We start from the raw sequence: 14140 nt of genomic DNA, 5'->3' as shown, positions 1-14140 counted from the left end.
TCTCCACTTTGTTAAGGAATGGGACGAGGACAGGAGGGACCTGGGGGTAATATCCTATTACTTACCGGTAATCTTCATTACTCCTGGTCCCGTTGTCCTTGTCCCATTCCTTACATCCCTCCCTCCCTCCCTTGGTGGCTTGGTGTTTTCAGGCTGCATGCTGGGATGGTACCGCTTATGTACTCTCAGTGGGAGGGAGTGGGTTGGTATCCCAGCATGCTCCTTTTCTTTTTTTCTGTCGTGGAGATGGTCATCTCCACTTTGTTAAGGAATGGGACGAGGACAACGGGACCAGGAGCAATGAAGATTATCGGTAAGTAATAGGACATTACTAACTGCTTAGAACCGAAACCTTGGCTCTGAAGTTCAGCACTTCGCATGCATTTTGAAATACACACGCCTGTCTTTCCACCAAACCTTTCTAGTACATGAAACAACAGTGCTGGAGGTGAAAATGGATAAACGTTCATTACCACAAGAAAGAAAACATTTAGAATAATGCCAGACATATGCCAAGGTAAGCATTACATCAAACTCTGCCCAAATACAGCAAGTGTTTTTATTTAAGTGCATCTATAGAGTAAAATAAGGTCTAACATACAAGTTCTAAGTACTGGAAAACAGGACAGACAATACATTGTAAAGACATGAATGAACAAGTTGACATACTACACGAAAATTACAACATAATAAATAAATAATAATCCTGTCAATCAACACAGGGCCTTTAAAGCACTGCCCACATGATTCCAACAATATATTCATGAATGGCCTAAATCCCTGCACCAGCACCAATGGTCATGGCTGCAAAATGGCCCCAGTGTGATGGATTCATAATCAGCAGGACGAATAAATAAATAAATACATCTAAAGGATACATACAACGGGTCTGTCTCTTCAGAAATTAAACATGCCATTTCAATGCAGGGGTACCAAGCTGCTGCTCTTTTCAGCCGGTCCAGCATGTCAGGAGTAATTTGAGTTGAAACACCACCGCAGGGCACAACAGCACAGCAAGCAGGTCGTAGGCACACTTTCGACGCACCCAGGATGGCAGTTCACGACATGTAGACATATTCGCCTCTACCCACAGACAGAAGAGCATCATTGCGAAGTCATAACTTATTTGATATCACTGGCGCGGCATGTGCAGGTGGCAGGGCAGTCATGCATCAAGTCGTCTCCTGTACAACTTCCATCCCCATTTATGAATGTGTTGCAGTTGTTGTACTTATCTTGATAAGAGCATGAATTTGCTGTAACATAATAAAAACAAGTATGTATTAATGCTGCTGACATACCTACTACAGAAATCCTTAAAGGAAGTGGTAGCCCATTAGCAGTGCTGGACAGCTTTCTCTTTGGAAAGTGTGTCAGACGGACTCGAGGATACTCTGGTCGATGGCGCCTATGCCTTCAGGTCCCTGTATATTTCCAAGAAAGAGATACTTTTTTAAGCAGCACTGGTTCCTTTGAGGAACATGAGCTGCTTTGAAGAAAATCTTTCCCATTTGCAGTGCTTAATTTGAGCCGGTGGATTCCGGGTGCTCGGCACGGCACTTAATTGGTTTCGGTGCTCGGCGCTGGCACTTATTTTTCAACACTGTATTTACGACAGTCTTCCACATGGTGGCACTGCTCTACTAATTTAGAGATGAGCAGAACAACAGTTGTTTATGAATACAATATACATTAAACATTACTAATACCTGCCTCCCCAGACATTCCTTCAGCCTTGGGGATCTGGAATAATCGGAACTGTCGCACTTGCAGGAGAGCGATGGTGAGTAGTTTTTTTGGTACCTTCATTGACAGCGATGAGGGGGGTGTGGGGGATGGGTGCAACTTGCAATGGCCTCCTGGTCCGTGCCCTGGCACTTATCTTACAAATTAAGCACTGCCCATTTGGGTATGCAGACACTGGCATGGTGGTCTGCTGTTCTTTGCAGGCCACCATCACTTTGTTTCTAGCTATCAAAGGGCAACACAACCTACTGATATTCCTTAGGCAGGTCATTCTGCATTCTTGTGCAACTATTGATTTTTACATCAGTACATAGACCGCATCACAGATTTAGAGAGAAGTACTAAAATGTTGGTGAGTAAGTTGCCAATTGTGGCCAGTCGCTTTTTACACCAGGCCCCATTTTTTTCATTTTAAAAGTACTATTATATATAAACCCATTTTAATCATGCATGTCCCATGCACATTAATAACCAAAAAACCACATACTCGCAGTTTATAAAAATCACAATTTTGCTATAGCACAATTTACATAGCAATAATCAATTCATGTTTAAAACTCATAGCAAACTGTGATATGGCCTTGGAATTTGTCATCAGCTCACCTGTCAATAAAATAACTTAGGCATCCTCCTTGCTCATATCCTCCGTATCTTTTAAATAAAGGCTAATAAACCCTGACATAATTTGCAAAGACTGCCATATTATAAGACTCTCTGATGACAAACCGCTGTCTGTTCTTAATTTATACCTGTAGGTGGTATCTACCAACCTTCCCTTCCCAAACAGGCATATCCTAAAACTGTCTCAGGGAACAGGCACAAATGTTTTCACTATAAAGAAACATCTATGACTGTGTACCTAAATGTTTGTGTTTTGTAATTATATATTACAAATTCCAATTCGTTTTTTTAAACTATTTTGACCGTTACTTTAAAAAACGAATTTGTTTCTTATTTTATGATATTTTTCTTTGCATTTCCTGTCTTTCTTTCCTTTCATGCACTAGAAGATACCCGAAACAGTCACTGGCAAATTTAAACCTTGCAGCACTCTGGGAACTTCAGTGCACCGGCACATTTTTGAAGAAGCTTCTGAAGAAGGTGATGGCATTGCAATCCTTACTTGAAGATGAAACCACCTTCTCAAGGTGATGTCACACTTAGATGCTAATACAGAACTATAAGGAACTGGTAACGCAACCATTCTTTGAAAGCAGGGTTCCCTATTTACTTTATAGGAAAAAGGCCCTTTCTTAAGGGCCACCCCAAATGTTTTGCCTTCCTCCTCTTTTTCTGACCTCCTTCTTGTTGGCTTAGAACTCTGAGCACTTTACCACTGCTAACCAGTGCAAAAGTGCTTGTGCTCTCTTTAAACTTGGTAGCCTGGGCTCATACCCAATTGGTATTGAAATGTATTATAAGTGCAGAGTGGACTATGTGTACCCAAGGCTTGTAAATCAAATGCTACTAGTGGGCCTGAAGCACTGCTTGTGCCACCCACTTAATTATCCCCCTAACCATGTATCACGCCTAAACCTTCCCTTTCCATACATATAAAAGTCGCCCCTAAGTTAGGCCCTGTAAGACCTGCAGGGCATGGTGCAATGTATTTACAAGGCATAACATGTACGTTTAGGTTTTACATGTCTTGGTAGTGAAACTCCCAGTTTCAGTTTTCACTAGTGTGAGGCCTATCTCTCGCATATGGGAATATTGGGATTACCTTATTTCCTCTTTTAAGTGTATTTTCCAACTATGCAGAGATATACTTTTCAAGTTTGGTGTCACTGGACTCACAATTTTAAATCACAATATATAGTTAAGTTGGATTTTAAATTACAATTTAGCAAATGCCACCTTTAGAAAGTTGGCATTTACTCACTTTAGCCATTGGTGCCTGCTGCCTGCCTCTGTTTAGTCTGGGTTGGGTGACAGCGGGCTTTGTGTATTCCCTGCCCTGCCAAATGGTACCACCCTAGTCCTGGACCCTTGGAAGTGAGTCCTAAGGTGCTTCTACATCCAGAACTCATGCATCCGTAACTTCCGCATCTTTGCCTTAGCATGAGTCGAAATCAGCATGTTATCATTGCTGCATAGAGCGGCCTCGGCGCATCACCTTTGGATCTAGCGCCTCGTCTTCGGAACCAACGCTTCACCTCGTGTGGAAGCAACAGCCTCTCGTCGCATTCAGATTTAGCACCTCGTACTCAGGACTAATGCATAACCGCAGTTGTGTGGAGAAAATTGATGCATCCACTGCATGGCTCGACACCGGCACATATCTCCGGCTGCACCTCACATCTTTGGTGACGGCGATGCATCCTGGGGGAAGTAGCCTTACGGCTAGAGCGGTCGACCTTGAAGCGGGGAAACCGGGTTCGAGTCTCATCAACGACGCTCAACATACTGTTATTTTGGGTAAATCACTTAATCTCCCCGTGCCTAAAAAAATGAATGTGTCCTTGTGTAACAAAACTGGTGCTATGTAAAGTGCTCTGATACCCGATATCTTCGGGTCAAGTTTGCGCTATATAAAACTCTAAATAATTCTTTTTTTCAAAAAGGCACTTTGGTTCAGCGGGCCCAAGTGTGTCACAGTATCAAACTTAGATGAATTAATGGAACAATACATATATTTCTTTTCTTTTCTTTTTTTTTGAATGATGCTAAATGTGGGTTTGAATCACCAGTCTTATACTTTGCTATGCTGCTGAATATATTTCTCTTTTCTTTTTTTTTTGAGTGATGCTAAACGTGGGTTTGAGTCACCAGTCTTATACTTTGCCATGCTGCTGCTGCTGTGAAAATGCAGTGGGTCTTCATATTGGAATAACATCATTTACACCTACGATTTTCGTAACATGACTCTTTTTGGGACTCACACTGCATGGTAGAGGATATTCATCATGGAAATGAAAGTAATACGTTTCCATGTGCACGCCTAACTTTTAATATCAGCAGTCCGAACTGTAGGGTTTGGGTAAAAGTAGAACTGTACCTTAACTTTCTTCTTGTCTTCCGTATAGAAAAATATGAATGTGGTTTTTTTTTTTAATCTCTTTTCCACTATTGTTGCTCAAATTAAGAATGCAAATTAGATGTGAACAGTCCTTTGGAATGTTTATGAATACTGACAAATGTAACAATTTGTGGGTCATAATCACCTTCCCAATGGACACACTATACCTCTCCCCACGGTCCTCTACACAATGGTCACCCTTGTCCCCGTGGTCACCTTACTAGTGGACACACCCTTGCTTTACGCTAGGTTACCTTCCCAATGGACATACCCTACATCTCCCTAGGTCACCTTCGCAGTGGACGCACCCTAGCTCTCTGCCAGCGCACCTTCCCAAAGGGCACACCTTAGCCCTCCAATATGTCACCTTCCCACTGGACACACCATAGCCCTTCGCTGGTAAAGTCATGTTGCAAACCTTAACCCTTCTTCTAAGAGAACATGATGATACGTTTCCCATGGCCATGTGTGGAATATAGGGCTTCAGGCACAAAACATCCTCATAGCTTGATTCTCTGAATTCCTTTGCACTCCTAACTGTAACTTACAAACACATTTTTCCTGTTAAGTGGGGCAGGTACGAGAAACTGACTGCAGATAAAATCCCTAAGAATTACTGTATAATTCTCTGTAGGGGAACTGATTAAAGACCACATTCCTGAACTTTATTGCATAAGAACCAAGGGGCATACTTATCAAAGGCAACAAGCAAGAGGACGCAGAGCAATGCAAAACCTAGAATGAGATTTACCAAGCCATGCAAGGCTTTGCAAATCTGGTGTAATGCAAGGAAGCTGTTGTGCATTCCTTTGACTCAGGGAGGTGTTCTGTGAGTGGCGCATGGGTGCTCCAAAGCATCCACCCATGATTTTTGGTACATTCCCAGATTAACCATAGGTGGTAGAGAGGCATAATGAGGAGAAATATCTTTATTTCCCTTGCTTTTTCCTCTTTCATGGTGTGCTGCATTCTGCAGCCCACACAAATAGAGGAAAATGCCTCAGAGGTTTTTTTTGTGCAGAAAGGTGTTCCTTCCTGTACAAACACAATCCTGCCTGCGGCACAGGCGCCCTTGCACCCGGGTGCATGGGTGCCTGCGTTGGCAGACACTCGTGCACCACTCACAGAGGGAAAGAGCAGGAGTGCACCACCTCTTGATAGATATGGCACTTTCCTGCCCTCTCCCTTTAATGAATCATGGCACAGCAAGGTGTCTTACTGCACTGTGTTGCGTAAAAACAAAAGATGAATATGGCCCTAAATATTCTATGTAGAGGAACTGACTGCAGATCGAATCCTTGAGTACTATTTTACAAGAACCACATATTCTATGTAGAGAAAAGTGCTGGATATATTATGAAAGGAACATGGCGCTTTAGCAAAAATAAGTACAATCTTAAATCACTAAAATACAGCTTATTTTGATACTTACTACAAAGTTTGTTGTCACATGCTTGAGGACAGTCACCACATGATTTTCCTTTCTTATATGGTGTGCCAAGCATATTTTTGGTATTTCCCCTGATAATAGAAATATAGAAGAATAAGATGATGCAATATTATTTTAAACTGGTTTCAAATGTGAAGCAGTATGTACCACATAATCTACATTTACATTAGTTGTATTGTTCACAAAGTTTGCCTTGCTATAGTCCACTTACACAGAGGCTGCTATTCCTGTTCACACATCGAAATCCAATGGCCCTATACTATCTATTGTACAGCTAGAAGACATTTTCAGCTTCCATGGTAACATTGGTCGAACCAATTTATTAAAGAACTGAAGTTGTTTTATGGAGCAGAACCCATCCTACTGATTAGGAGAAGTTTAAGTTGTAACTGTTAAGAAATTGGGTTTCTAGTTGGCAGAGGTATGCATCCAGTCCAAGCAGGAACCACAATCTTAGGCAGGGTAAGTCACAACATACCCTAAATGATCCTGTGCTCTACCCTCTGGTAGCTTGGCTCATTGCTGTCAGGCTTAATGTAAGAGGCAATGTGTAAAGTTTTTGTGCTTCACTTCAAGCAGTAACAAAGTGAAAACACCACAAAAGACTCCACACTAGTTTGGAAAAACAGAGTATATTTCTATGAACAAATCATGGGCACAATGACAAAAATCCAATAATTAAAACCGATATTATGAATTTTTGAAGATGAAATGTAGTACTTAGAAAGTTCAACGAGGGCTATCAGTTTGCATTTTACTGGGGTAAATCCAAACGTTCAGGCTGACCGCAATGGAGTGCAGGTTGGATATAGGGACCAGCCTTGGCCCACTGAAAAAGTATCTTGAATGTATCACTGACACCGTGGGGAGCCAAGGAGGTGATGTGTTGTCGTCAATCCTAACTATGGAAGAAACGAGTTGGTTCCGAGCTGCACAAAATTGAGGATGTGTCTGGAATTGCGGTGATGTGTTGAGCAGTCAGTGAAGTGATGACTTCGTTCCTCGTAGTTGCAGTAATGCATCGGCGTCAATGGAGGCGCGCCAGTTCCAAAAGGCGCAATGGCATCGAACTGTAGTCAAAGCGATGTGCTCAATCTTTTTAGCCACCGAGATGCTTCGGCATTGATGGAGATGCATTTCGTTTGGTCTGTGCAATGACGTTGATGCATTGGTTTTTGCTGTTGTAGAATTTTATACCCACTTCCAAAGGCACAGGACTGGATTGGTGCCACTTGGCAGGGTAAGACATACAGCCAGCAAGGTACTTTTGCAGGTTGATGAAAAGACTTCCATGTCCCTGGGACTTAAAACAGGGTGCAAGCCAGCAAGCCCTTGGAGTCACGCTGGGTTCAAGTGAGATGGATCCAGTCCTTCCTCGGCAGGGCAGGGAGTAGCAGGGCAGCACAGCAAAAAAGCAGTTCTTCCAGAGCAGCAGTCTAGCAGAGTGGCAGTCATTGGAAGCAGCAAAGAGGTCCTTCCTCCTGACAGAGTTCTTCACAGCTCCAGTATTGTACTGATTTGTATATATACCCAGTTGTGCTTTTGAAGTGGGGTTGACTTCAAAGCCGGGCATTGATGTGCACAGAGGTCCTCCGTCCCCAGCTTTGGCTCCAGACTCCAGGGGGTTATGCAGCCCTTTGTGTGGGGACAGGACACAACTTATTTAGGTATGTCTGCTCCTTCTTCTCATTCTGCCCATGATAACCCATCTCACTGTGGATTGCCACTTAGTCACACCTAAGCTTTGTGTGTGGCTGTCTAGAGGAAATTACAAAGTCCAGCTGTCACCCACTCCAGATGTGTATTGGAGACAGGCTGCAGGCCCACAGGGCTAAGAGCATAAAAATGCCATCTTTCTAAAAGTGACATTTTTAGAAGGGTAATGATAAATTAGACATTACCAGTAAACAGGATTTATCATTACCATTTCAGTAATATGGCATGTCTACTCCTTCTCAATCAGAAATGACACCTTCTAAATTGTAATAAGGAATTCCCAATTTCAGCCTATAAAATGGGTGGGCCTCACAGTGGTGACAAATAATGTTGGAAGTTTTTCACTACCAGCACATGTAAAACTTAAGGGTACATGTTCTACATTTTGATTACATAACACCCTGCCCTATGGGATACCTAGGGCCTACTTAAGGGGTGACACATATGTAATAAAAGGGGAGTTTAAGGCTCGGCAAGGGTTTGAAATACCAAGTCGACATGACAGTGTAAACTGCACACACAGGATAATACTGAACAGAATTTGCTACTACAGAGAAGAGCGTAGCAGGAGCTACTGTGAAGTCAGGCAGACAAGTGATGCATCTTAAGGGGTCAACTGGCAGATAGGTCTCAGTCTTTTGCTGGTTCTTCTGGCACTTTTGGTGATTTTTTTTAAGTCCCAAGTTTTAAGGTTAGGCAGGAGCAACACATATAACAGCACTTCCAGGGGTCCAAGAAACTGGGAGGGGGGGCAACATTTGGCGGTTATGACTCACACAAACAGAGGACAAGTGCAGAGTAGAGGGACTCTGGAACTTATGTCAATATGGCTCACAGAGGAGACCGTCCAAATAGTCATTAGAGTCACTTCTGCTGGTCCTGAGTTAAAGGAGATGATTCAGCTCTCCTTCAATCAGCAAGGCAGGCCTTGAAAGAGCATGTAAGCCTTCTGGGGAGCAAGGCAGGCCTCAAGTAGCACAGCAGTTCTTCGGTAGCAGCAGGGCAGTCCTCTGGGGTAAAAGGTAGGCCTCAAGCAGCAGGGTTGATCTCTGGGGGACAAGGAAGTCCCTCTGTAGTCTTCCACATATCCAGGAACGTACAGAAGAGTGGCTCAGAAGGACCAATATGTGTACCTGGTGCCAGCCATTGTAGTGGAATAACTTCCTATTTTACCCAAACAATTGGTCCTAGAAAGATCTTTCCCACCCATGCCAAGACTCAAATAAGTCTGAGGTAACAAAAGACTAGTGTGAGGTTTCTTTACATATGTGCTGGAGGCAGCTGTTTGAAGTGTATGTGGAACAGGGGACAGCAGGCAGGTTGTCCCATCCTACAAACATTTAGTCCCCTTTCCTCTCACTGTTTTTAAGGAATACACAAAGTCCAACAGCAGATTCATTCATAGGCATGTGACCCAGAAAACAGGCAGAAGGGACAAATTGTTAGGACAATGAAATGTCAACTTTTTAAAATTACCATTGTCAGAATTGTGAATTGAACTACGACTTTACAAAAAAAGAGGATATTAAATTACAGTTCATTTGAGTTTAAACATGAGATCCCTATCTGCTCAAAAGTTAACACTTATTAAATGTAATAAGGTAAATCAATGTTATCCAATGGGAGAGCTAGGCATTGGAGTAGTAAAAATAAAGTTTAGGGTTTTTTCACTACCAGCACATGTTAAACCTAAGAACAAGTCCTAATTGTTACACACAATGCACCTTTCCCTGTGGTCTTTTATGGCCAGACTTAGGGGTGACTCATATGTATTAAAAAGGATGGTTTATGCCTGGTGAACGTTTTATTTTGCCAGCTCGCATTGGCAGTTTGAAGCAATACTACAAGCTGAAATGGCAGGCCTGAAACCTGTTTTGAAGAGCTACTTTAGCGGGTGACAGAATTAGTGGTCAATTTACATATCCTGGGTACATGTAGTACCGTACAATAGGGACATATCAGTACATTATATGTATCAATCAGCAGTAGGCCACTTTTGTTATGTTTTAGGGAGAGAGCACAAGAACGCTAGCACTGGTTAGCAGTGGTAAAGTGCATAGAGCCCAAAAGCAATCAAAAACAAATTCATAAAAAGGAGGGGTGGCAAAGCAAAATGGTGCTATCACTATTGGTTCTCTCTGAGCACTTTCTACTTTTTGTTTCCCAAGGAGGAAAGGAGGGGCTATCTTTGAAGGAGTAGCATACAGGACTGCTCCAGTTCTGCTTCCGGGGTGAAACAATAGACTCATTTTCTGTTCGGGTCTGGATCCTGCTGCTTGTGGCCTCGGAAGCATCTCAGGTGGCAGGAATGGCTGGACTGACTAGACGAGGGCTTTGCTGGTAGTGGCTCCTCTGCGCCAGACTGAGTGTTGAGCGTACTCCAGGTGCAGTGATGGCACCTTAAAATGCAACAGGTGTCTGTGATCTGGCTGAAACAGCTGCTTCAGGACCTCAAATTACTGTGCAGTCCCGCCTAAGGAAGGACCGCACCAGCAGTGGAACTGCAGCCAACAAAGTTGAGCCTCAACCCAGTAAAGGAGCAGACGGACTGTCTGGCATGGTGTGGAAGAAGCATATTGGTCAGCACACTCTATCACGGGGGCTACAAGAGGCAGGGTCGCAGCTGCAAATATCAATCACTGAGCTCTTTTCCACGGTCCCCGCATCAGGTAACTTGATGCCCCGCCGCAGTCAAGAAAGCAAGCGGCACCACGAGGGGGGTGGAGCTTGAGGTCACTCAAAAGAATGTTGTTGCAGCTGAACACCATGGTCTTGCACCCGCCGAAGGTACATCTGGAGATCCAACTCAGCATTTAATGACTGGTCCCCAGAATATGTGGGGGACCGCAGGACACAGTAGCCAGGAGGTGATGGCAACGCTGAAGGTCAATGGCAAGCAAGGAGCAATTGGGTTGTGTGTGGTTGATCAGGAGGCCATGAGTGAGCTGGGTTTGTGGGACCTCCATCGGCCTGTGGTCCTAAATGAGAGGCCTTCGGGAGCTCAACTACAGGAGATAACAATTGTCTTCAGTGCCCCCTCAAGGTTACAAATGCTGAAGAAATCTTAGGCAGCATTCGAAATGGTAATGCATTTGATCCCAGCAGCAATAATTTGGTCAAGCACTTGGTGTATGGCACAGGACGAGATAAAAGTTTGGACTACTACTATAATGGAGGAGATAATGTTTTCCCACTCACTGAAGGTTTAGAATCCCCATGTCTTAGCCCTAGCCCCAATGACTCTGATGATTACTTTTTTTTTATCTGCCTCAGGGGCCAGCGAGAGCAGTCCTTCTGAAGAATCAAGTTCCAAAGTCAAGCGACTACAACGGCATGAGAAATCAAAAGAAAGGATTCACACCTCTCTAATGGGAAATGGGTCTTAGTGGGCAACAGCTTTGAAATGGGACTACTCGGCCACACAGTAGTTATATGCTGAATCTCATGGTTCTGAGGTGGCTTTACCCACAGTGGAAAAGAGCTATCTGACACCCACAGAGAAAACAGAAGAGCCCTCATTGAGGATTATTTACAGTTCTATTAAAATAGCATCATCCAGAGACTCGCCCTGACAGTTGTAGGGCTCGGCTTGCAACTAAGACATTGGAAGATGCACTAAAGAAAGTCACCTGTATTGAGATTAGAGAAAGGATTACGTAGTTGAAGAGACTGCTCTTGGGGTACTTAAGGGCCAGGTGGAATCTAAGGAGCCTCAAATCTCTGATATAATATAGAAAAATGAGGACTTCAAGAACCAAGAAAAGGTGGAATAATGTCAGCTTTGTCAGTCTGGCAGGAGGGATAGAAGGCAATGACCCTCGGTCGGTCATGTTGGATCTTGTCAAAGGTGCATTCCCTGAGCTGTCTTCATGGAATTGGGAGTTGGAGGGAAAACAGCCATTACAACTCATGCATTACAATGCATGCTTTTACCTTGCATGCCGTTACAATGCAAATGGCTTGTTGCAGGGGGTATAAGGGGTTGGATTTAATTCCAACACCTTCCCTACTGTTGCACACACTGGAGTTGGAATAGTGGATTATACTATTCTAACATCCAGCGTACCCCCGACAGCAAGTGGGGGTAAAAATTTGCATTGTAAAGGCATGAGGGGTAAAAGCATGTGTCATACTGTCATACAAACGAGTTGGAGGTGCAAAGGGTACACTCATTTTCTTTGATGCTTAAAAAAATAGGGACACTCAACAGGAGAGAGTGCTGATGGACCTAGAGATGCGCTTTTGTACTTTGGGGACTATTTAATAGGGCAAGCACTTTTTGAGAAATTCCTCCCCTGATGCCTGGCGCAGTTTCAATAGTCAGTCCATTTTTGTACACCCAGATTCCTTCCATATTACAGTTGAGTGTAGATGGAGGCTAAGGCAGCTCATGAAACCATATTTGTTGACCGATCTGGATTTATGAAGAACTGGTCTTTCAAGAGAGGTTTGCTTGTTGTTGATGCAGATTATATTGCGCACATGAATCCCTGGACCCCTTCATTTTTTAAATCTGAAGGGAGGGAGAGCCCCAATTGGAGTAGCATGAGATGCTTTGAAAGCTGGTGTAAGCAGTGAAACCCTCAGGTTCAGCTTAAATCGTCAGAAACGTCAGCATTTGCTTATTAGGGAGTTATATTGGAAGCTCAGGGTGACTGAGGCTCACCTTCTGACTATGGTTTCAACCGGGGATGATCCTGAAATGGCCCAGTATCAGTTACCCTTAGTTAAGGCCAAGATTAATGAAATGACTGCAAAAAGAATAGCAGTAAAGAAATATCTGAAACGAAGACAGGAATACTATTAATACAGCGATCGAGTAGGACATCTCCTCGCAGTGCCTACTAGCCAAAAAGTGTCTGCTGCGCAGGAATTATCAGGACAACAGGGTAACAGATTCCGAAGGGATCCATGACGTGTTCCAGGGGTATTATGTCAGGCTTTATCGGGCTCGGGCTACTAGAGGAGGAAAGTACATGGCAATATCTGGACTCTATACTTCTCGACAGAATCATCCTTTAAGATTGGGGTCCTCTACAATACATTTATTACCATGGACGAAATCCAGGCAATGCTCTAGGATCTTCCATCTGGGATGGCCAAGGGGGCTGACAACATCCTGCTCAAATGTTTTAAGTATTTTTTTAAGATAACGTTTAGAGCTGGGGGATTTGTTTTTGCAAGTACAGAGTGGACAATTATCCCCAGACTCATAGTCTTCTGCTAATATAGTGGGTTTTTTAAAAAAAGGAACATCTTTGGCAAAATCTTTGGCTATTCCTTAAATTGAAACAAATCTCAATTGGTCATGAACAGGCAGACACAAACATCTGATGCACATGTTGTTGATCAAGCAATATATTTAAAGGTTAACATGCTTCAGAAATAGATCAGATAGTGAAGTCTAATCTTGCTTAGTTTATTAGGAAGGCTAAATGTGATTTGTAGAGGCTGAATAATCAAAATGCTATTCCTGATAAACGTCCTGTATCTCTTTAGGGTTATCCCTCTTGGGTTCGAGCACTATTGGTACAAGATGATGGATGATATGGTGTCTAGATTTATCTCGTCATATGCTGAAACCAGAAGGGCACATAAATATTTGACACTTCCTAGGAATAGAGCGGGGTGGGCCATCCCTAGCTTTAAATTATACCAGTGGGCCACTGCACTACAATATATGTTCTCTCTTTCAGGAAAACCCAGAAAGCTATGATCTCAGAGAGAACATCCCACCCATTTAAGAACTGTTAATAGGGGACGATGCTGGAATTTGCTTTTTAAGTTTTACTGAACCTAGCTACCATAACAAGGTTTTTTTCATGACCCTTGGAGCAGCATATAAGATCTGGGCAATCTCCTGGAAAAAAATGGGCCTATGCAGATTTAATTTGTATACTCCTCTACAGAGGAAACCTCTAAAGAGGAATTCTCTAATGTTTCAAGAATCCAGTATATTAAGTTGAGAAGGGCAGGGGCTATTGAGATTAGGAGATTTTTTCAGGGAAAGAACAAATTCTCATTTGAGGAATTATGGACTGATTTTGCTATCAATCAGAAGGAATTTGTTAAATACCTACAGGTTCGTTTTTTTTTTTGTTAACAAAAAATGTGGAAGCCCAAGTGCATTTTCCAAAGTTCCTTCGATGGAATTGTTAGTGGGGAAAGGGGAATGTTCAATCGGTCAAATTTATGGTAGGTTGTGTTCT

General features: G+C 43.0%; 1 protein-coding gene across 1 annotated transcript in view; it reads right to left on the bottom strand.

Annotated features, from left to right (window-relative positions):
• Positions 1 to 321: 321 nt before the first annotated feature.
• Positions 322 to 14140, bottom strand: part of LOC146816616 (serotriflin-like) — a 138148-nt gene continuing 124329 nt past the window's right edge. Inside the window, exons 9-10 of the mRNA XM_085609146.1 lie at positions 6198 to 6286; positions 322 to 1256 (exon numbers count right to left, since the gene is read on the bottom strand). Of these exons, the coding sequence (XP_085465272.1) occupies positions 1123 to 1256; positions 6198 to 6286 (223 nt within the window). The 3' untranslated portion in view covers positions 322 to 1122. The remainder of the gene's footprint in view (positions 1257 to 6197; positions 6287 to 14140) is intronic.

This window comes from Triturus cristatus, chromosome 6 (genome assembly GCF_964204655.1).
Source record: "Triturus cristatus chromosome 6, aTriCri1.1, whole genome shotgun sequence".
Taxonomy (NCBI): Eukaryota; Metazoa; Chordata; class Amphibia; order Caudata; family Salamandridae; genus Triturus; species Triturus cristatus.
Note: the sequence above shows the minus strand (reverse complement) of the source record. Positions and strands in the feature narration are given on the sequence as shown.